At 44.4% G+C, this 22,995-nt stretch overlaps 3 protein-coding genes across 6 annotated transcripts; all 3 read right to left on the bottom strand.

Annotated features, from left to right (window-relative positions):
• Nucleotides 1-939: 939 nt before the first annotated feature.
• On the bottom strand, nt 940-5,794 carry LOC120705882. Of its 3 annotated transcripts, none has more exons than XR_005688093.1 (6): nt 5,643-5,794; nt 4,499-5,175; nt 3,350-4,407; nt 2,948-3,245; nt 1,656-2,833; nt 940-1,565 (listed from the first exon to the last, which is right to left on the bottom strand). XR_005688093.1 is itself a non-coding variant. In XM_039990420.1 (6 exons), the coding sequence occupies exons 2-5, from the start codon at nt 5,165-5,167 to the stop codon at nt 2,456-2,458; spliced, it is 2,403 nt and encodes an 800-aa protein (XP_039846354.1). In that variant the 5' UTR covers nt 5,168-5,172; nt 5,643-5,791; the 3' UTR covers nt 940-1,565; nt 2,446-2,455. The 3 variants fall into 3 exon arrangements, 2 of the variants coding, with proteins under 2 accessions (XP_039846354.1, XP_039846353.1); XM_039990420.1 differs by having other exon boundaries at nt 2,446-2,833; nt 4,499-5,172; nt 5,643-5,791; XM_039990419.1 differs by having other exon boundaries at nt 2,446-2,833; nt 5,643-5,790.
• Nucleotides 5,795-8,834: 3,040 nt separating this feature from the next.
• LOC120705881 (protein NETWORKED 4A-like) lies at nt 8,835-12,180 on the bottom strand. Of its 2 annotated transcripts, none has more exons than XM_039990417.1 (4): nt 12,162-12,180; nt 11,767-11,899; nt 10,844-11,008; nt 8,835-10,219 (listed from the first exon to the last, which is right to left on the bottom strand). In XM_039990417.1, exons 3-4 carry the CDS (start codon nt 10,947-10,949, stop codon nt 9,084-9,086), a joined length of 1,242 nt encoding a protein of 413 aa, XP_039846351.1. In that variant the 5' UTR covers nt 10,950-11,008; nt 11,767-11,899; nt 12,162-12,180; the 3' UTR covers nt 8,835-9,083. The 2 variants fall into 2 exon arrangements, with proteins under 2 accessions (XP_039846351.1, XP_039846352.1); XM_039990418.1 differs by lacking the exon at nt 12,162-12,180 and adding an exon at nt 11,155-11,209 and having other exon boundaries at nt 11,767-12,155.
• A 4,234-nt stretch (nt 12,181-16,414) lies between these two features.
• On the bottom strand, nt 16,415-21,225 carry LOC120705880 (protein NETWORKED 4B-like). The gene is made up of 3 exons (XM_039990416.1): nt 21,075-21,225; nt 18,389-18,525; nt 16,415-18,223 (listed from the first exon to the last, which is right to left on the bottom strand). Exons 2-3 carry the CDS (start codon nt 18,489-18,491, stop codon nt 16,710-16,712), a joined length of 1,617 nt encoding a protein of 538 aa, XP_039846350.1. The 5' UTR covers nt 18,492-18,525; nt 21,075-21,225; the 3' UTR covers nt 16,415-16,709.
• Nucleotides 21,226-22,995: the final 1,770 nt, after the last annotated feature.

Below are 22,995 nucleotides of genomic sequence, written 5' to 3'. Positions count from 1 at the left end.
TGTGATTCAGATGTAATGGAACCAGCTACTACTGGTTATTTGTGTTGGCAATTGATAACAGAGAGCGGACCTGCTAGATTGTTGTTTTGTTGGCAAATATTTACTTTGTGGGATGATAGAGTTGTAGTGAACACATAATGTAACGGGAGGGAGCGGGTCTCCCGGTGGCCGCACGGCGGCGCAGCCGCCCAGCACCCGCGTCCGAGATGAAGCTCGATCTGAACGCGCGCGCGCGGCGATGAATGCTCTAGCCTGAAAGACATCAGACATGAGACCATCTGCAAGCACTTCTCGTTGTAAATTTTCCTGTAGCGCGGTCGCAAGACATGAACCCTGTCCAATCCACCCAAGCGGACCGGCAGCACCCGCAGCGAAAGCGAGCTCCGAAGCTGCGGCTGCGGCAAGCCGTTAACCCGACGATTCCGCTTTTCCATCTCTCTCCTACATATTGTTAGTGTTACAATCTCCATGAACCTTGCCCGGAGTTTGTGCTCAGCTCACCGGTGTCGCGTGGCCACCAGATAGTGCTTTCAGGGGCCTTGCTGCAGTTCAAGGGTTGAGCAGGCTGCTCTGTGATCATTCAGAGCGACCGCGAACTGTGTAAAGACAGGTAGGTAGGTCCTGAACCTGGTTTCGAGTGTCAGAAAGCAATTCGGGCGCCGCAACCTGGAATCAGTGCGCAGGCAACTGTAAAATTCAGTCCGAAAATCAATGATCTTGCTTTCGCAAAAAATTGCACGTACAGAGACGACCTTCGCTTGATCTATCAGGTCTCCAGTTGGAGCCTGGAATGGAGAGCTGGAACTATCACCAATAGTAGCAAAATGGAACTATCCTATAATGGAAGTTAGGGACATACTTTACTGTTGTTTAAGTAGTTGGGAACCACTCAAACTATTCAACAATTAGTGGTTAAAAGAGAGGCAAAAGAGGAATATGAAGAGGAAACCTGAACTAATTTAGTTTCTTTATGGATCCTTCTCCAAAAAATAAGAATTAAACAGGATAAAATCAGTGGAGTGCATGCATCTGGGCATAAACAATTAAAGATAAGCTCGACCTTATCCTAAACTCAAACATAACAACCAGAGATGCCGTTTCAAAACGAGACCCATCGTCATTTTATAATCTTTTGAAGCTTCGTTTGCCCCTTCCAGAGTATTATTGCCACGCATAATCATCAGGCCGATGGGCAGATTATCATCATTGTCTATCACAACCCATATTTCCTCAGGGTGCTTCCGCGGCAGACATTAGGCTAGAATAACCCTGGGGGATTGAGCCCTGCTTGGAACGTCATGGAGGCGAAATGAGACGCAAACACCATAATCCAGCAGTGCAGCTTCTCCATGAATCTCTCCTTAGTCATCTCTTCCATTGCTACTGGCTCCTCTTGTGACACATCAGACGGCGAGTCTGGAGCAGCAATGTCTACAGTCCTCAGTGGATACGGATTAGCTTGCCGCTCAAGACTACCACAGCGACAACAATTCCCTGTTTTGGATCCATCATCATGTTCCAGTGGTGAAAAGTATAGTGGCCATTCCAAGCACCAATTTCACAACCTGCATGTGAAGATGAATTTTTTCACATGACTAAATATGTTTTTTTCAGCAACTAAATGCAGTAGATGCAGCAGTATTGAGATGCTAAACCTTAATCTCACTTGCTTCAGCAACTAAATATGTTTGGGTCCGGCTCATCGGCTGCCATCAGCAGCTTCAATCTCAATTGACATATATCTTGGATTACCCAATCAGATACAGATTTTACATCCTTTTGCTAAACTCAATTGCTCACAAAAAACATGTATTTATAGTAATAAACCTAAAGTCAATTCCTTCAAGAAAAAGCAAACAGGAGGAGCAGGACTGCAGGAGAAATCATGAGGTTGGCTTATCCTGCATGTAGAAGTATACTTTCCATGCATTTTCTATGATTGAGATTGCGCTTAACATTATGATTGTAGACCTGAATCACTGATAAGCTAAACATTTGTTGCAACCTGATTTGCATGGACGTTTTTTTTTGGTATATATCTAGAATCCACATGATTTCATATAATACGATTGAGTCCATGTAACAGGCCAATTGAAACTATACATTAGTTTACACTCTGCACCTGTCCAGTATCCACATTGGTATGCGCAACGGAGAAAACTTATAGGACCACCGTATTTAGGCATAGCAGATAAATTAACCTAGACCTATTGAGGCTTGAGCTGACATAATTTTTTGGATAATATCTCATCTAAGAAAATTAATTTCATCCATCTATTCTACAGTCACTGATAATGATTTTTTCTACAACATTTTTGTCCATCCACCAGCTCATGACACAACATAAAAATGCACTATGACTATCCAACACGAGCAGCAAAATACAATTGTTTCTTTTTCTAATAATAATTAGCACAAATAAATTATAATTTATAAAGCACTTACTGAGTACTAGTTATCTTGGAACAGATCTACTCATCTTCCTCTTGCCCAATGAACTTGAGGGGGCTGTTCTTTTGGCTTGTTTGTGACCATCCTGGCTTTCAGACTGCTTCTCTAACTGGGGTCCTGCCTCGGTGTCCTGACCAAGCACCATGGAATGATTTATGTCTCTCTCCTTATCCCTCTGGTTCTCCACCTCCAGTCCATCTTCAGTTATTGCTGTTGTTGATGAACCAATCACATCAGCAATGTCACAAAGCGACGATCCACCGAGTTCCCTAATAACTTCTACACATGTTCTAGTGACCCTTTCAACAAATGCATGGCATTCACTTCTGGGGCATCCTTTTTGAGCAGCAGCATCTTTTGCCAGGATAGTGAGTTTGTCCGTCTGAGACAAAAGATGGATGCATCAGCATTATACACGAAGCTCCAGCACAATGATTTTTTTAAAGAAAAATTCATCTTGAACAATATCATATCTTACAAGTAGGGGATGTCTTACCACTGAATGGATCAAATGGGCCCTGGGAGTATACCGAAGCTGAGAAGCATGAAAAGGGTCTTCAGAATCAGCAATCACACTTCCCCCAGGTGTTGCACCCTTGTGCCCATTACTAATTCCCCTTGGTGTGCAAAGGCGGATGCGTGTAGATCGTTTATACCACCTCAAATAATCCATGTAGTTATCATGGTTGTATGGTCGGTCTTCCATGATAACATGTTTCTCCTTTGCTTCCCAAATATCCACAAAAGACTTATGCTTCTGTGCCCAATCATTATGAACTCTTCCACGACGACACCTGAACAGATAAAAAACATCAGAAACTTCTGGATCAGAAGTAACACAACCATGCAAAGAATGCAGGAGACAATATTTTTTTAACAAGATTGCCTTAGAGCATACCAATGAAGTTCCACACTAGTGTCCCGTAATGGAGGTGGGCAGCTCTGATGGAGACCAAATTGGCGCATCACTCTCTCAGGTGTGTAAACCTCCACCATATAGAAATAAATTAATGGTGCCTGTGTTAACCATAAATGAGAATCCTGGGTACATATTGGGGCAAGCTGCAGTTCCTTCACTAGTTCCTTCCTATATGGGCACCACACAACCTGATCATCTGTTAGCAAGTCAAACTCATTTGTGAAGTGCTCATAGCAACGTGCTGGAGCTGCACGACGCGTACACATACCCACAACCCATCTGAGACCAACTGTGGGCTTATCCCTTTCATCCTCTAGCTCCTCTACATTTGGGTATTTCAGCTTGACCATATCAGGCCTGCCAATTGGAAAACGCTCCCATGACCAAAGTTGCAAGAGCAGAAGACAACCAGTCAGATTACTTTGATCTGACTGCCTCCTACAAGCAGCACACATTGACCTGTAGAGGTATGCCAGAGTAGCAGAACCCCAACTGTACGAGCCGATATTATCAAGATCAGCAATCAGCGGAAATGGATAGAAGGTGTACAGATCACCAGATGCATCAGGAAACAGTACTCCACTAATCAGGCTAAGGATGTATGCCCTAGCATGCTGTTTGACAGTTTCTACATCAGCATCTTCTGGACAGTTATTAAACTCAGCCCTGACCCATGAAACCCTCAGCCCAGGGCGAGGCCTATCCAGTGGAGGTGGTGACTTCCCAAGATATCGCTCAACCAATTCATTCTTGGACTCTGTTGGGTTTACAGTGACAGCATGGCCAGCAATAGGAAGTCCAAGAATCATTGCAACATCTTGTAGTGTGATTGTGACCTCACCACAGGGCATGTGAAAGGTGTGGGTCTCAGGTCTCCACCTATCAACTAGTGCAGAGACAAGTGCACGGTCAATGGAGGGTAGCCCAGCCTTACAGATGTTCATGAGCCCCATCAACCCAGCCGGCCTAAGGTAACGTTCATACCGCTTGTCAAACCGAAGAGGCTCACGGGTACGAGGGTTGAGCTCAGTTAGATTCTGTCCCAAACAATGGAAGATTGGTATCAGTGGGTTGTTATTAGATGAAAATAATTTACAACCTAAATGCTATGAGCTCTCTTCGATATACCTTCCCAGATGCTAGAGCTCGAGCACGATGATCAGCATCAAACAACCCAATTAAAGCATAGGAAGTTGTATCAACTGTCTCTGAAGCCCCAGTCTGATCTTGACCGGACTGAACTTCTGCGCCAACCCGTCCACCATTGTTTGTACACGCCCTGGTGCTCTTTCTAGGTTTTTGCAGTCGACCATGTCGAGAATGCTGATCTGGTGGACTGGGGGTTGACATCGAAGAAATATCAAAAGAGCCCCGTCCTTGATGTTGAGGTTGGGCATTTTGGTACTGCACATCTGCTGGTTCAATAGCCATTAGTGCCGGCTCTGAGGAAATGGCCTCTGCAGGGTAATGCGTTTCTGCTTGAACATAAATCTCCAGACAATTCCACTCAGTCCCATTGAAAACAGCCTTGACATAGCTACTCCAGGACATCTCGTCGTTGATAGGAACCATGATGAAGTGCCGATGAGCACCCCCACCAACATTCATCCTTCCCTGCGCACGGATATTGTGTGTCTCATGTCGCCAACCAAGCTTCTTGTGCACAGCGTCAATCAGATCACTGAACGTGGGCGCCGTCTCGAACCATATACCCTCTTCAGGAAGGTTCCCAAAGTCCACCCCGTTTGGCCCCTTCACGAGCTCCCCACCACTGTAAACGCGCACAAATTTGTCCATTGCTCCTGCTACACATGAACGCACCCCAATTTGAGGTCAGCTCCCGCATTTAGTTTTAGCAATCATAGAGCAAGAATCACGAGGCAAGCCATGGCACACCAAAGCATATGCACTCAACCTTCGAATGGAAATCAACAGAGGATCGAGTATCAGTAAATAATTAGGCTAGAATCTGCTTTCTTGGACCTAGCTCCCTAAGCACCGCCAACATCTCGACTGTTAGAAACCCTAGACTTCCCTCAATCTAACTCACGGTATAAGTTTCTAGAGCAATGACTGACTCGAAGCTTAGCGTTCTTCTCACCCCTCACCAATGGGACACAATATCTAAGAGGAAAAGAAACTATCTTATGAAGTTCTAATCGGATTTTCCACCCGAGTCGCTGCCGCGAGCAACTCGCATGGAAGGGCGGCGGAGCCTCGGGGCGAGCGAGAACCAAAAGGGCATTCTCCACTCGGGGAAGGCGGACCTTACCGACGGCGCGCACGAGGAAATTCCGCGGCGGTAGCGGTGGCGCGGGCGACGGCGGCGGCGAGTGGCTGGGTAGAGAGGGAAAACGGACTCGTGTTTAGCGTTTCTTCTTCACAAAGGCGTAATACGCAAGGGTTGTCCAGGACATATCTGGAAGGCACGTAACGCGATGATCTTTGACCACATTGACTCCGCGCCCCGCGACATCATCCGGCGGGTTGTCCAGGACATTGATGCTTGGAGCTGCAGGTTCAACCAGCTGAAGCCTGATCTTCTCGTGTGGAAAACTTGGTTACAAAGTTGTTACTAATTTTGTTTTCTCTCTGTTCTCTCCTCTACCCCCTCTCCCTCGCTTTCTTCCGTCCTGGAGAACTCATGTACCTCTTACCCTCGGTATGTGGACACATCTTGTACTAGGCTTACAAGCCCTCGATCAATGAAAATGTAGGTGAGGATCTCGCTCCGATGTTGCTCGGCAAAAAAAAAGCATAATGCGCAAGCCCTTTCAGCGAATACTGCTATTAAACCTCAAGCAAAACGTTTTGATCGCCTTAAATTTGTATTTCTTGTTGAAACACGCAGTTGGCTACCATAGTTATGTTACTAAAAAAATTATATTACCATTTATAAAAAATAAAAACTTCCTCTATCTATAAATCTATAGTTTGCATGCAACGTGTAATGTTTAGTTAATGGAACGCAAACAATGGCCGTCAGAGTAAAAGGACAAATGCCGATACTATTATATAGCAAAAGGGAAAGTTTAGTTTACACTCTTCAACTATCACAAAAATTCAATTTTTACAAAATTGAATACCAGAGATCATCCAATTATTGAAACCAGACAAATTTAGTCCTTAGATGGTTTCGAGGGCGGTTTTTCATTTTCTAAGAATTAAAAATATTCAAATTTAAACTAAAAAATTCATAAGTAATTCATTTCAAATAAAGAAAATACGAAATGGGTATCAAAAGTTTTCTAAAAATATAAACTATCTATTGGCACAATACTTGTTAGTTATTTAAATCCAGTTTTTTATGAGAAATTTGTGTGTAGGACACCGCCAAATAGTAAATTTGTACAGAGCACACTACTGATATCGATGTTGTTACTCACACACCGCTAAAAAGTGGCTTGGTGTGCAGCACACATTATTTTTTTTAGCTTAGATAAAGGGGAAAAAGACCATATTGCCCCCAAGACAGGCAGCGGCGGCGCCAGCAGCTCGCCGGCGGCGGCCGGCACGGCGCGCAGCTGGCCCGGGGCGGCGCGCATGCACGATTGAGAGGGAGAGGGGGAGCGCGAGGCCGGGGGCAAGGAGAGGGGCAGCGGCCGGTGGCGGAACAGGAGGTAGGCAGCGGCCGGAGCTAGGGAAGAAAGGAGCCAATTTGGTCGTTTTTCGTTGCATCGATTTGAGATGAAATTGAGGGGCAGGGGAGCTTCATTGGAGTGTGCTGGTTCCATTTTGAGGGCTAGTTCGGCCAGGGAAGGCTTGGTGGTGGCCGGCGGCCGGCGGCCATGGTGGTTCCGAGGTGGCGCGCGGGGCTGGGCCAAATGGAGCACGGGAAGGCGCAATAGAGAGGTCTAGGAGAAAGAGGGAAGTATGTAGGTGCTCACCGACGTGTTTGTTGGGCTCTAGGTCGACCAATGGAGCTTGCTTGGGAACAATGGTGGTCACTGTTTTTTTGGATAGAGAAGAACAGAGAAGAAAGAAGAGAGGGTGCTGGGAAGCTCAGTGGAGAAGAGGGATGGTCGGCTCTGGTGGACGAGAAGGCGCACACAACAGCCGATCCCGTCGACGCTACGGCCACACCGCAGGACGACGGGATGCTTCCGTCCGTCTGCGCAGCCACCGCCGCTTCCCTCACCCCCGCCGCACGGAGACGCGCCCTCCCTCGGTCGCCGCCCGCGCGCCACCCCGGGCCCGCGCGCGCGACGCTCCAGCCGGCGCCCGCGAGAAGACAAACAGTGCTATTTTGCACGGGCGCGGCGGAGACGCGCCTCCACAGCACGAGAGGAAGAAGATGACTGCCTGAGCCTGCTGAGGGCAATATGGTATTTTCGCCTTTTATCTGAGCTACAAACGTTTACTCTATTCGGTGCGGTGTGCTGCACACCAAGCCACTTTTTCAGAGTGTGTGAGGAACAAAATCGATATTGGTAGTGTGCTTGGTATAAATCCACTCTTTGGCAGTGTCCAACACACAAATTTTCCATTTTTTTATATTCATAATATTTAGTTGCTTGTAGTTATGCCTATTAGTTTTGAATAACAAATATTCAAATAGAGCAATAATAGGTAGGTTACATTTTTAGGAAAATTTTGATACTAGTTTCATGTTTTTCTAATTTAAAATGAATTAGTTTTGATTTTTTTCGATCTAGTTTGATTTTTTTAATTTTTTAAAAAATAGAAAACCACAGACTTTTGCGATAGTTGAAGGGTGTAAATCAGACTTTTCTCTATAGCAAATGATTACATTCAGCACTAGTAATAGGATTCAAATTGTAGTCCTCGACCGTGGGACATATGTCGCATACCATTGTACAGTCACTAGCTAGTGGTTTATCAATGTCATTTCGGTCTCCTTCCTCGATTCTCAAAAGGGCTACGTCGCTACAGTGATGAATGTTAATCCGACGAGTGATGGTTGCTTGAATCACTCGAGCGATAGATAGATGATAAAGACAGAGAAAGAAGATGGCTGAAAGGTAGAATAGTAAAAAAAAATAGAACTCAAATATTTAGTCGAAAATAAAATAAAGTTCGAGGGGGTATTTAGGCGAGACAAATCCATATGAATTTCTAACATTTCAAGCTAAAATTCAGAACTTGGACTAAATCAGCTTTTTTCTAAGAGGATCTTAGTGATATCCAAGAGGTGAAAATAATGGCTCTATGAAGTGAAGCAGTTAGAGAAAGGGCCAGGAGCATGAACTGTAAACTGAATTGATTTATTTTTCAAAAAAATGAATTGTTTCAGAATGTTCAAAAATATTGCAGTATGAGCAAAGATATTTTGAGAGAGAGAGAGAGAGAGAGAGAGAGAGAGAGAGAGAGAGAGAGAGAGAGAGAGAGAGAGAGAGAGAGAGAGAGAGAGAGAGAGAGAGAGAGAGAGGGGAGAGAGATGCACCCAGGAGCAGTATTAGGACTGAACGTGAAGTGAGGACAATGGCAACATACATCAAATGAATTGGGACTGAACCTGCAAGTGCACTATGGGCATTTTATTACCGAGGAGTAAGTTCAGTGCAATATCTCAAGTATCACTAGTACATCACCACCATCCATCACGTCGTAGGTATAAATTCAAGCAAGGACAACGGTAGTACACTTACGTATGGTAGGGCTTCTTAATTTCACATGATGGTATATATATGGAAAAAATAAAATGTTGCTAACTTGCTAAATTCTAGCTACTGATGTTTCCGATAAAACTTGGTTACCCAACGAAAATGCTCCTTCCCCGCCCCACAACTTGCTCCAAGTCTGAGAACCATGTTGTCATCAACGATTTCTCTTGAGCAAGGCTCTCAATTCTGGACTTCAGATTTTCAATGCTATGCTGCATTGTGAGAATCTCAGCTTCATGCCTGAACTTCTCCTCTGAAAGCCTTTCAGCGTCTTCAGTCAGTTCTTGACTGTACTTTTCAGCTTGAGCATTTGCTTCCTCCAGCTCCTTAACTTGCTTCTCAACTAGTAATTTCTCTTCAGAAACTCTCTCTAGTTTGGACCTGATGTCTTCAGCCGATTTTTGCAGCTCAGATATTCGCGCACCATTAGTGCACTTCTCTTGTAGCAATTTCTCTGAAGCATCAGCAAGGTCTTGCTTTAACTTGCTAATTTCTCCATCCCTTTCAGACAATTCCTCTTCAAATTGCCTTCTTGCTGAATCCATTTCTTCCTTGAGCTCGATAATGTCAGCTTCTAGCTTCTTGTTTTGTTCCAACATATTAGAGTGCTCTCTGGACAAAATTGCTTTTTGATCAGCAACATTTCCATTCTCTTTATAATCACAATGGCACCTCAAGCTCTTCTCCTCCAAAATCTCGAGTTTTTCATTTGCATCACGCAGTTTCTGGTTTGTCATATTGAGCTCGTCCTCAAGTTCCAGAACTCTTTGATGCAAAGTGTAGGCAATGCCATCATCCTCACCATCTTCGGATTTCGCATCAGACTCTGACTGCGATGCCAGATCCTCGGGCTCCTTCCTTGATGCTGGCGAATCGTTGTTCTTGTTACTCAGGAAGAAATCAAAGCCTGCAGCTCTAGGACTCTGCTCTCTTGTCCATGACCTCTGTAGTGGCTCAGGAGATGGTGAGGGTGACCTCTGGAGCTCAGAACCACACTCTGAACTGGCTAAAGATCCCGTCGACTGCAGCCTTGTTGGGATATTCTTGCGCAATTCACCGGTGACATTGTCATAGCGCTCAGCTAGAGCGCGGTACATCCTGTAGAAATTCTCGACATGAGTGATGAGCATTGGACGCCTCTGGTAGTACATCTGTGCTTTCTTTGCAAAGGAGTCGCCGTCCTCCTCGATCAGCTGGAGCATTTCCTTCACTTGCTTATCCATTTCTGCATGTTTAAGTTCAGGGAAGATTGATAAACATGAACAACAGAGGCAACATGCAGAATAAATAGCTGGAAGCCTAGACAAAACCTGAAATACCCTAGGTGGACTCCCCTGCTCATTTACTGTACTGTGGGAAGCATAAGAGATTTTTTTGTATTCGCATAAAACTAGAACAGCAGTACCATAATTAGGAAGTATTAACAGCATCACTTTCACTTCACTGGAATATTTTGGTTAAAATAAAATTTGTGCATCCCAATTTTATCATTTCATCACGAATGTTCACAAAAGACTATTGCACTTACACTAATATGTAACTAGTAGTATACATTCACAAAGTATAGTAGTACATATGTAACTACCCATTCTTGGTCACTGGTACAGTGGAATAATCAGATGATGGTACTGTACAGAAGATACAGTATGTACGTACAAAAAATCAGAGTACTATGGAAAGTATAGATATTGGACTTCCTTTGCTTTATTATTCATTTATGCTCATCTCAGTGCATACTGCATAGACTATTAGAAAATGGTACTGTACCTATACATGCATTGAAATGTACGAATAGTACCTAAGTACTGAGAAGAGCCTATGATGAAATTTCCATGTATGGTTTACTCACCTTCAAGATTTTCTGCAAGCCATTTCGAGTTCTTGGGGCTGATGTGGCTGTCCCACCACCACGAATGGCGCTTCTTGGTAGGGTTCCTCTCCAAGGGTGGCTTCATAGTTCACAAATCTTTCAGGCAAGCTAGAAGCGGTATCGGATTGAAGCACTATCTGAAAACTGAAATTATGAAATGTGCATCATCAGGAACAATTAACCATAACAGTAAAAATATCAGAGCTGAATGTTCAATACTGCAAAAATGAATGTAGTATACAGCATCATGGTTTTCCCACAACGGAAACATTATTTAATATAAACTCAACCTGGATGACTAGAATAGTGTGGCATCAGCATGCAATTGACAACAGTGCCAGCAGCCTGTTATTCGAGGTAGTTCAAATCAAGAGATTAGTGTGTCTGCTCCTTGGGAGGTACCTAGTCCTTGTCGGTTGGATAATAGAATGTTTTCCAATTCAAACGAAAAGTACGTGCAATTAGCCTCACTCTACTCTTAACAAAACAAAGGTATCAATGGTGTGACAGAGAGAAACAGATGGCTCAATCTCAAACACCAGACATCCAGAAGGAATCAATAATACACCAGTCAGTTCATCAGGGTGATTCAGTAAACTTGAGCAGTAAAAAAAAACTCAATGACCAAACACCCTACTGTTTCTTTTTGATCATCCATTTGTTTCAGGAAAGAATAGGCATATTACGATGGTAACATCAGTATTCAGAAAGAAACGGAGGTGCAAGACCAGATCAAAGGATAAGCAATCAACCATCGCTTCAGAAATGCCGCAAGATCTAGCTATGAAGATAGACCATCTCCAAACTCAACTTAATGCATCAAGAAACCGGAACGTACAATCTGAAAAGAAACATGCCAGATTCTGCATAAGCAAGCAGCAGCGGAAACAGCCCAATCTCACCTAAGGGATAGAAGAACAGGGCGGGACGGCGGCTCCTTCAGAGCCAGACAGAGCCCAGGATCCCGCGCGCGCCCAAGATCCCCGCCGCCGCCCACGGCCACCACACGCACCCGCTCGCTCAGAACGCAAGCTCCTGCAGAGGCGGACAGGCCATGGGAGAGGAGGAGAAGGGGTCAAGAACCGGCAAGCTGGATTCGTTCCCCGGTCAATGCTCCAAGCAAACGCGTGGAGAGCTGTGAAACATGCAGGGCACCACGAGGGGCTGGCCTGCCGCGGTGCTGCCCACCAACTCCTACTGCTGCGTGCGTTTACTACTCTACCACCTGCAGCCGAATCCAAGATCTGCTAGTGTTGCCTTTACGGAGCAGAAAAGGGAAGCGAGTGGAAGCATGGACCTTTTTGTTCACACTTGAGTAGTGTAACAGCAGCCGCAGTGTTCTTGGGCCAGGAATGGGGAGGGGAGGGAGGAGGGATGGAGAGAAATGAGCAGGGAATTAATATTGTCACATGGTGTCGCCAGCCTCGTGGTGTGCGGACTTGTGGTTTGTGGTCAAAATTGCATTTTTTTTTCTTCTTCTTTTGGTTTTTTAGAAGGGAAAAGATAAGAAGATGTTTTGCAAGATGGCAGAGACTGAGGTGTGTGTGAACAGCCTGCATTGAATTGTTGCCGTGGAATTGTACGAATAAATGACTAGGTAAAACAATGGTTTTTGCTTCTAAGTTCTATGTAGATACGGTACCTTGTGAAAAACTTCCTTTTTTTCTGAAAGCTTCCGGGCATGGAGCTGACAGAAAACAGAAGCAAAGCTTGCGATCCTCCGCAATCTCTATCAGAAGTTCAGAAACTCAGCAGATCATTGAAAACCCGGAAGGCACGCGCGACCCTTATATAGGAGCAGCAGCACTCATCCAAACCGAAGGATGAACTGCAGGAAGGGACAGGAGCTTAATAAGCGAACGTTAGACAGGCATGAATGAGGGAGAGTTGGCCAAGTTAAATCTTTCCAGGGAATAGAGTTTGCTGCCAAATTGAATGGGCAGGAAACTGAAGCCTGAACCATGTAACCGAGCAAAGCTGTGCAGAGGAAGAGGACACTGCTGGGGCACACGGCCGCCTTGTGACGCCTTTCAGAGCTCCCGATCCCTACGGCATTATAAAAATCCGATCGATCATCAGATACGGCTCATGAATCCCGGTGATTATAATAATTAATTAAAATTAATAGTTTGATACTCTAGACACGGCTCGCATCTCCTTGTAATTTACTGGACGCGCTGTCTGCCTGCCTGCTTGTGCTGAACGGGCACGCCGTGCTGCCTGTGGGATGACCGGGCGAGCACTAGGCACTAGCTCGTGCTTAGCTGTGATCAGGTCCCAATCTTTTTCCTTGAGACGCAAAAAAAGAAAAAAAAACACCGACCAGGTCGGAGAGCAAATCATGGAGGAAAGCATGGGCGGGTCAGAGGCTGGGACGGCTGCTGCCTCTCCCATCAATCCTGCCGTCAGTTTTTTTTTCTTTTTTTTTGGAGAGAGAGGAGGAGGAGGCTTCTTTTTTTTGAGAGAGAGAGAGAGGCTGCTTCGATGGACTCGATTAGCTCCAACTGCGACTTGGGCCAGTTTTGTGATCCGGATTGGGATTTTTTCATTTTTATATTTAAAAAAAAATAAAATTTCAAAAATATATGGCGGTTTCGAAAAATTTCAAAACTATACCCCTGTCGCCCCCTGTCTGGGCGACAGGGGGCCTGTCGCCCCCTGGCTGGGCGACAGGACCTAAATATAAAAAAAAATTACATTTAGGTCCTGGCACCCGGGACGCATTAAACAACGAACTTATAAAATTGATATAAAATCGTAGAAAAATAGGAAAAATACAAACTCAACTGTTCTGAATTCTATGAAACAAGATCTACAACTTTTGTTATATAAAGTTTTTCATTTGATCAATGTATCTTGCTTTATTTTAAATACTAGTTTAATGCACTTTTATTTAAATCTCAAGATCCATCCTTTGGATGCAGTTCACCTTTGGCTAGAGTGTTGCATATGGTGAGCATAGGCTTGCACAAAATTGGTAGATCCAGAAAACATTTCTAGAATAAGTTTTTAAATTAAATCTTGTAATATGTCTAGTTCAAATGAGTTATTTATCCATGCTGCTATACTGAGTTTTAGAAGCCATAACTTTTACAGTACCATTATTTTATTTCCTAAGAGCTATAAAAAAATTTGGTAAATTTTAGATAAGCACAACTAGACCAAATGAATTATGACTAAGGTAAATGCACTAAATCAAGAAAAATAGTTCTTGTACCTAGAAAAATTTGAAATAATTCATTTGGTCTAGTTGTGCTTATCTGAAATTTACCAAACTTTTTTTTGTAGCTCTTAGGAAATAAAATAATGGTACTGTAAAAGTTATGGCTTCTAAAACTCAGTATAGCAGCATGGATAAATAACTCATTTAAACTAGACATATTGCAAGATTTAATTTAAAAACTTACTCTAGAAATGTTTTCTGGGCCTACCAATTTTGTACAAGCCTATGCTTACCATATGCAACACTCTGGCCAAAGATGACATGCATCCAAAGGATGGATCTTGATATTTAAATAAAAGTGCATTAAACTAGTATTTAAAATAGAACAATATACATTGATCAAATGAAAAACTTTATATAACAAAAGTTGTAGATCTTGTTTCATAGAATCCAAAACAGTTGAGTTTTTATTTTTTCAATTTTTCTATGATTTTATATCTATTTTACAAGTTCGCTGTTTAATGCGTCCCGGGCGCCAGGACCTAAATGTAAAAAAAAAATTACATTTAGGTCCTGTCGCCCAGCCAGAGGGCGACAGGCCCCAGGGGTATAGTTTTGAATTTTTTTGAAACCGCCATATATTTTTGAAATTTTAATTTTTTTTAAATACAAAAATGAAAAAAATCCTCTGCGGATTGTGACGAGACGGGCGGTTTTCATTGACGGCCCAAATCTGTTACCGGCCCAGGAAGCCGTGCGCGCGCGGCCTGGGATTATGAATCGCGAACCAACTCGGGGACTTTTTAAAATTGTTGCAATTTTTTTTTGATCGATGAGATGGCTGCTGGGTCATCGACGGCGCCGCGCTTCTCCTCCGTCCTTAGTCACCGGCGGCGCCGCTCCTCCGGATGGCCAGATCCATGCCTAAAGCTTGTCACCCTCGACGCTGTACTGCTTGCCCAGACTTCCTCCTGGAAGCCTTCAAGAAGCTCGTCTTCCTCGTCTCCAAGAAGCTTGTCACCCTCGACGCTGAAATTGATTCGTTGCGGACTCGAGCTCGAGGAGGTCGGCGCCTACATGATGGATTCCACCGGGAAAGAATGTGTCAAGGTGATCGACATTGACGACGCAGCTGAGCGTGGCCTGAAGAAGGGGGTGGTGTCTGTGTGCCTATCAGCCTATGACTGTCCTGGGGACAACCACAATTTCCACAATTTTTTACCTCAAAGAAGACACTCAGTTAGGTCGCTGGACCAAACCAGGATATTCCTGTTCTATCGCGTGAACCTTTTTGGCTGGTTCCCGTGATCACGTAAAGCTCTTTTACTAGGGCAATTGGGTCGTCAGCCAGTGAAACCCTTAAATCTGCACGCTTTGTTAGGAAAAATTGTGAATGGAAAGACACTTCAGTCTTAAAGTGCAACAATTAAGTCAGGTCAAGACAGTGGCGGATCCAAAATAATTCTTAAGAGGGACTTATTTCACCTGTAAATAACTTTAGTCTCTCCTCGCAGTGCATTAATGGCAAAAAAAATTGTATGAGAGGCTCCATGGGTCCAACGAGCGGCCGGGGTGGGCAAATTTAACCGAAACCGAAGAACCGAATCGAAAGAACCGGAACCGGAACCGAAAGAACCGGAACCGAAAAATTCGGTTCCTTGTTCGGTTCCAGATATTGAAGAACCGAAATAACCGAAAAAAATTCGGTTCCCACCCTCGGGTAACCGAATTAACCGAAAGAACCAAATTACATAAACTTTGCATTTTGTAAGAGTATATTTAATTTACATGTGATGTATCATACTTCAATTACCATGTATTTCTCTTACTATATTGTTATTGTTCTCTTCTCAATTATTATTCTCTAAAGTAGAGGAAGTATTGTCTAAATTTGCTATAGAACATGTATATTTTTCTTGTTATCTTAGCTTTCGGTAAAAAAATTCGGTTAGTTCGGTTAGAACCGAAACCGAACCGAAATAACCGAGAACCGAAATACTCGGTTCCTGAAATTTCTTGGAACCGATCGGTTCCTATTTTCTAGGAACCGAATTTCTTTGAAAACCGGAACCGAACCGAACCGAAGAACCGAATGCCCACCCCTAACGAGCGGTAGGAGGGGCTAGAGCCCCTCCAGACCCATTGTTGGCTCCGCCCCTAGGTCAAGATCACAGGTTCATTGCATACAAGAAACTGCAGTCAGTAAAAAACAACGAATTGATGCAATGGCAAACCAATATCAGATCACAAGATACTCATCAGACTGGCAAAAACCAATGGCTTGTGTCATAATTCACATCACTTCATTGGTCACCAATATCTCAAAAGGCAGGCAAGCATTCACTTTCACAAGCTCGGATAGACCATAAGAAAAAGAGCAACGGGCAGAACGAACAGAGAAGGGAATACCGTTACCATGATTATCCATAACTCATTACATTACAGAGAGAGAGAGAGGGAGAGCGGGAGAGAGAGAGGGAGAGCGGGAGGGAGGGGGAGAGGGAGGGAGAGAGAGGGGGAGAGAGAGAGTAGCTCAACTGCTCGAGTAACTGCAGAGCATAAGTTTCACTCAAATTATACAGGAAAAGGGGGGACGGGGGAAGGAGACGCTCAAATTACATGATAAGCCGCCGGGGGACCAATTTTGGACATCCAGAACGAAGGATCCCACGAGCTACTTACTCAAGTTGCCATCACCATGGGCCTCTTGTGGCCTTGAAGGAGCTGCCGGAGCTGCTCGTACCCATGGCGGTAGTGATCAAGTGAGAAGCACAGCTGCCTGATCGCCTCCCGCTTCCCTTCTGCGCTATCGGATATCATAAGTTTCTGCTTCTCAACCTCTTCCTCGAGCTCGCACACCCTTGCACGCAGGCCTGAGACAGTCTTCCGTGCGACATCTGCTTCTTCAAGCAGCTTGACATGCTCCAGGTGCAGCTGATGCAAGTGGATCTCCATCTCCTTCAGCTTTTCATCACGAGTGGTGACATCAATCAGCAGAATGGACACCTTATTGTCAACTGCAGATTTCTCTGAGGACAGCAGCTCAAGCTTCTTCTTAAGATCAGCGATGGTTTCATTCAGTTCTGATATTTGTTCCTCGCTCTTGAAGGAAGCTTCTGCGTTCTCGGCACGAAGTTGTTCAAGCTGTGCCTGTGCGGCGGTTAACTTGCCCTCAAGAGAAGCCACCGAGGCATTTAAGTCACTACTTGCCTGTTCCAGATCCTTCACACGGTCCTGAAGCAGTGCTTTCTCTTGTAGAGTTTTCCCTAAGTCATCTTTCAGGTTCTTGATTGTAGCCTGTAGCTCCCTGACCTCAGTCCTTGAATCCTCTAACTGCTTACGAACTTGCTCAAACTCCATAGCACGTTCCTCAAGTATACTTTTCTCATTTGAATCATTTTGCAATCTTGCTTGCAGATCCTTGATTATTTCTTGTAACTTCATAATCTCTGCAGAAGAATCATCTAAGCTCTGAGATGCTTGTTCAAGCTCCTTTACCTGGGCCTCGAGCTGCAATTTCTCTCCTGTAACTTTTGCTAGGTTTCCTTTTAGACCCTCAATCTCGTTCTTGTTTGCCAGAACTGCAGCTACCAAATCTTCCTTTTCACTGCTAACTTGTTTGAGACTCTCTTCAAGTTTTTCACATTGGCAGTTCATGTTCTTTTCCTCAAGTGCCTCAATTTGTTGCCTTGCTTCCTGAAGCTCCTCTTCTAGCTCATTAATCCGTCCATTCATTATATAAGAAATTCCATTGCCATTTTCTTCACTTCCTTCATCAACCTCTGAATCAGAATCTGAAGAAGACGAAGACGATGATCCTTCACTACCCTTCTTCGAAATGTCTGAGCTTCCACCAGAACCAAGGAACACATCAAAGCCAACTGCTCTTGCTTTGCGCTTCTGTTTTGGTGTCTTCTGTTCCATGTTAGGCTCTGGAGATGGGGAAATTGATTGCGTCTCGGAATCAGTTTCAGATATACCAGAGCCTTGAGACTGCAGAGATGATGGAAGATTCTTGCGCAATTCCCCAGTCACGTTGTCATAACGCTCAGCAAGTGCACGGTACATGCGATAGAAGTTCTCAACATGGGTTACAAGCAAAGGCCGTCTTTGGTAATACATCTCAGCCTTCTTTGCAAAAGAATCACCTTCATCCTCTATGAGCTTCAGCATCTCTTTAACTTGCTTATCCATCTCTGTTTGTTCAAGAAAAAAAGTCAGGAAAATTGTGTTATGTTTAATTGTATTACGGGATATACAAGATACATGAACATTGAGCAAGTTACTGCAGACTACTCTGCTTGGCCAATAACATGAGTGCTTCAGTACATACTGTGATTCAATAAAAATAGAGTTGTTACCTTGCAAATTCTCAGCTAACCATTTGGAGTTCTTGGGGCTAATGTGACTGTCCCACCACCATGAGTGGGACTTCCTCGTTGGCATTCTGTGCATGCGCTTCATTCTCACCAAAAATAAGAAATTCCGCTTAGTAGACCTGGTCATGATTGACAGAGAGCATAAAATAAGAATCTGAAACTACAAGTGGACTAGTCTTAGACACAATATATTGAGAGTAAATTTAGGAAAAAGATAATCTTTCAATGTCATGACTAGAGAACTGTTAGAATATTGGAGACAGTAAACAAGAAACAGCAGGCAATCAAATCACAATGCAGATTATTGGAGGCAGTAAATCAAATCGCAATGTCATGACTAGAGAACTGTTAGAATATTGGAGGCAGTAAACAAGAGAACTGTTAAAAGACACAGAATGCAGAAAAGCCATGCATGTTATGAAGGTTATTTGTGATGAAATCGCAATCAAATCGGTAGGAGGCAGGTCTTGACCTGCCTACCTATAAAGAGGTACCGTTGCATATCTTACAGAGTGTCATGAAAAGGACTCATTATCTCAACCTCCAAAATGCAGGGACCACAACATTGATTGGTTAGCAAAAAGATGAGAACTAACATATCCTTCATCAATTATGATTTTATCAGCTAATCAATCAGCAATGATTTTTCAGAAAACCGAGGACTAGAAAACTGATTAGCATCAGCAACCTAAGGTGGAATTGAGGAAGCAAAAAGAAAAGAAAAAATCTATGATGGTATGACAGTATCTCATTGAAGCCTTAGATGTGCGAATGAACACAAGTACATTCTTTTATGAATGATGTGACAGCTACAGACTAATGAATTTTGACTATTTGGTGCTTATTGTACTACCTCTGTTAGTCTGTTTTTAAGCTAATTAATTCATTTTTGGTGCTTATTGAGCTTGTCCTAAACGTCATATATTGAAAAAACAGAGTACACATTTAGCTGCCATGCATAAATCAGTTAGACAAACATCTAATTTGACATAGACTGCATATATCACATGTTTGGGATGGACTGATGAAGATGAAATTCATCAAACCTCTCAGGTCCGAATATTAGATGGGAAACTTCATGGAACAGGCTTACAGGCATGACTATGATTTAGTTATCACATACCACAGCGCAAGAGATGTGGCAGCTGCTGCTCCCTTGTTAAGTGAGAGCGAGAACGTAATTCAATGAATTCGAATAAACTAGAAAAGTGACAGCAAATTTGTTCTGCCCCCACAGGAATCAGAAGTTCAAGGCTCCAGCTGAAACTTGCAGTATCAGAAGCTCATCAGTTATTGTCAACCATCCATCCAATAATTGAGTGATAAACTAGACTAGTCAATTCAGTATAAAAAGTCATTGTTTGCGATCCACGTAACATGGCTCCCAGCTTATAAATAAATAGATGGACACATGCAGGTATCGTGTGAGGAGGGATCCAGGGGGGATCACAGTAGCAATAATATAGTACATTCAACATTATGATGTCAGATGTAGTTTTCAAGAAAGGCCAGGAATGATACACCTATCTGTATCTTGGTTCTCTGGAATGGTATTATTTATTCATTTCTTGAAGATAAGTTTGTCGTGCATGTGAAGATGGCAATAATTAATGAACATTGCTAGAAGAAGTCAAACTTGCAAGGAAATTATGTAATATCCAGTGACAAATGGAGCTTGCACACACACAATCGATCAAGAAGCGCAATTATCAGTACGAGTTACATATTTTTGTCAGGAAATTCTTTCACACAATCAATTTCCCGGAATTAAATGTCACAAAAGATCTAATATCACTGCATCAGATAAACATCTAAACTAAACTATTTGCGGGTCTCCTAATCCAAACAGCTGTGAATAGGCACATGCACCCGCCGCTAAGATGGTCACCATGCATGTATGCATGTTCTAGAACCAACCTGGCAACAGATACCGTGTGAAGGACTTTTAAAAAAATAAAAATAAAATTGCCCTTCATCAGCCTGGTGTCCCATGGAAAGTCCCTATCTGCCCATCGTACAACAGGCACAGGTGCAAAGGGGGGGGGGGGGGGGGGGGTGCACGGACCAGGAACGCTACACTTGAGTTTGAGTCTAGCAGCTTCAGGTAGAGGCTAGAGAGGAGTTGTAATGGTGACATCTGAGTAAGTCGAAGCAGATTTTCCTCATGAACGGATCACGAAAGCTCGGTGTAATCAATGAACCGACTACTTTTATGGTCAAGTGAAAGCGATGGGGATTTAAGAGGTCAATCTAGATTAAACTGAGGGAGCTACTTTTTTTATAAAAAAAAAAGGAATTCGGCTTCAGGCAAAATCTACAAACCACACCTGCGCACAAAAGCCTGAATCATCATGCCTTTTGTTCCCCTCCTGGCCACCATCAGAGTGGAGTGAACAACAAGCGACAGTACACATGGCACATGTGAATGTTTGAATTTATTTGAAAAACAGAACAAAATTGCCGGTGGAACGTACAATCCCAAGGACATATGCGAAACACTCAGCACCGAATTCATCTCCTTTCGGGAACCGGGGGTGCAAAAACAAGGACAGAAATCACTTTTTCCTTGCCAGGAGCGATGGAACGAGGAGACACCGCACCCTGGCCGCAGCGCGATACCGGGAGGAAGGAAGGAAGATGGACGGGGAGGACGGCCGGGAGAGCATACCGAGGAGGAGATCGATGGAGCAGGTCGCCTCTCCTCTCTTCCCCCGCCCGGAGAGGAAGCAGAGCGGAAGCCGAGCGGCACCCTGCGAGCGAGAGTGATTAGGCCTCCTCCTCAGCCTTAACCCCAGCTGTGTGAGGAGCGCTGGGCTCCCCTTTAAACTGCGGGGATGACGGGGGCCTGGCGCGGGGGGCGAAATGACGGCGCTGCCCTCGGGCGCGGGGTAGCTCGCTGCATGGCGTGGGTTGGAGCGGTGAGTGACCGGTGGGCCTTCGGTTTCCAGAAACGGGGGAGGGGATGTGGGGTGATGAGCTGGACGCGTTTAGGCTACCGTGGGGGGGTGTCTATTCATCGCTTTATGCGATTTGCCGTCGATACGTCGCAGAGGCTCCCGGCGCTGCGCCCCCGCCTTCCCCCGCCTCCCACGGCTCCGGCGCCGCCGCCGGCGCCTCCGCCGCTGCCCTCCGCCGCCGCCGACACTAATCAGCTCGGACCCGCGCTCCCCCGCCCGGTGCCTGGCCCACCGCATATCTCCCCGCCGCCCCCGGCCGGCGGCGTCCCCGCCGCCGACCGCCGCCGCCCACAACCCGCCTCCACCGCCGGGCTTCCCTACCCCCCTCCTCCTTCTAAGGCCGCCGGAGGCCACAGGACCCGGCAACCCGGAACCCCGAAGGGCCCGAACCCTGGCCGGAGCTCGCCGGGGAAGATGAACAGGGAGCTCCCCTCTTCTGCGACAGCTCCGCTGCTACCCGCGCGCGCGATGAATAGCTTTCCCCCCGTGGGGGAGCAGGTGGTTACAGGTAAACGGGGGTGGTTGATTAATCCGTGTGGAAGACACCTGGGATGGGACCCACGCGGCGCGCCCGCGAGGTTTGAATTTTGTGCCGCGTGCGTCTTGCCTTCCGGTTCCGGTAATTTTTTTTCCCGAAATGGATTGCCTTCCGGTAAATAATGCATGTTTTTTTTCGAAAGACCAATAATGCCAGGGGCGAAACTGCTTTATGCTTCTTGGTGCCGGTGCGCCATGGTAAAAAGATGTACTCCCTACACACATGTTCATATTTTTACAGTACTTGAGGGATGAAAAATACCTCATATTTATCATATCACTAGGCTCGTGCCCGTGCGTTGCTACGGGTAGAAAATAAGTTCAGCGCAATACAGAACATGAGCGATATGGTGGTGATTTAATAGACAAAAGAAGCTCGAACACGAAGCACCTAAGTGTATATCTGCTTTTTTGAACACGCCATATATGTTAGTCACATGATCCATGTTTCTATATAATAAATCACAAGTCCTTAATTTTATCTACTCAAGGAAAACCCTAAAAGAAATCCTAGTTAAATTTATTTCTTAATATATCTTGCCCACAAAATTTGATCCTATGTTATTTGCTTGCTGAAAAAAACCATGGCAACAATAGATTAATGGTGCCCAAAAAATTACGAATGAAATTTCTCAATTTCTTAGTCATTCAACATGACAAGAAACACTATACAGCTCTGCTAGTCCTCCTGGGGTACTGTACTAAAACCTGAAAGATGTGGGAAAGCATCAAACGACAAATCATCATATCTGTGTAACCATTAGTAGCTACTTCCATCCCATAGTATCCAATCATCTACAACCAAGAAGCTACTACAAGAAAATTCTAGTTACAAGGTTCAGGTGGTCAGAAAATTATTCAGCTCAGAAATCATCAACGCAGTGCTTGTGACAAGGTAAGTAGAAAATAAATTGACGTAATTTGTTTTTGAATATGGAGCAATGGTGCAAAATTATTGTATATATATATTTTGTAGTTGATGTACAGGTCAGTGGGCTCCTTACAGTAGCAGGTTCATGGTATTTTAACAAGAATAATAACATGCCAGATGCATCAAATAATTCTTCAGTTGACCTTGATGATATTTTATTAGCC

The sequence above is a fragment of the Panicum virgatum genome, chromosome 5K, assembly GCF_016808335.1.
Source record: "Panicum virgatum strain AP13 chromosome 5K, P.virgatum_v5, whole genome shotgun sequence".
Lineage (NCBI taxonomy): Eukaryota > Viridiplantae > Streptophyta > Magnoliopsida > Poales > Poaceae > Panicum > Panicum virgatum.
This window is presented reverse-complemented; position numbering and strand designations above follow the sequence as displayed.

Bases quoted from the DNA above. Each gene is read 5' to 3' on its own strand.
- LOC120705882 (XM_039990420.1), bottom strand. From the start codon at position 5,167: ATGGACAAATTTGTGCGCGTTTACAGTGGTGGGGAGCTCGTGAAGGGG. The intron at 4,408-4,498 runs GTATATCGAAGA...TGTTTGGGACAG, and splicing joins GAGCTCTAGCATCTGGGAAG to AATCTAACTGAGCTCAACCC. The intron at 2,834-2,947 runs GTAAGACATCCC...CTTTTGTCTCAG, and splicing joins CCCATTTGATCCATTCAGTG to ACGGACAAACTCACTATCCT.
- LOC120705881 (XM_039990417.1), bottom strand. From the start codon at position 10,949: ATGAAGCCACCCTTGGAGAGGAACCCTACCAAGAAGCGCCATTCGTGG. The intron at 10,220-10,843 runs GTGAGTAAACCA...TTAAACATGCAG, and splicing joins GCTTGCAGAAAATCTTGAAG to AAATGGATAAGCAAGTGAAG.
- LOC120705880 (XM_039990416.1), bottom strand. From the start codon at position 18,491: ATGAAGCGCATGCACAGAATGCCAACGAGGAAGTCCCACTCATGGTGG. The intron at 18,224-18,388 runs GTAACAACTCTA...TTGAACAAACAG, and splicing joins GTTAGCTGAGAATTTGCAAG to AGATGGATAAGCAAGTTAAA.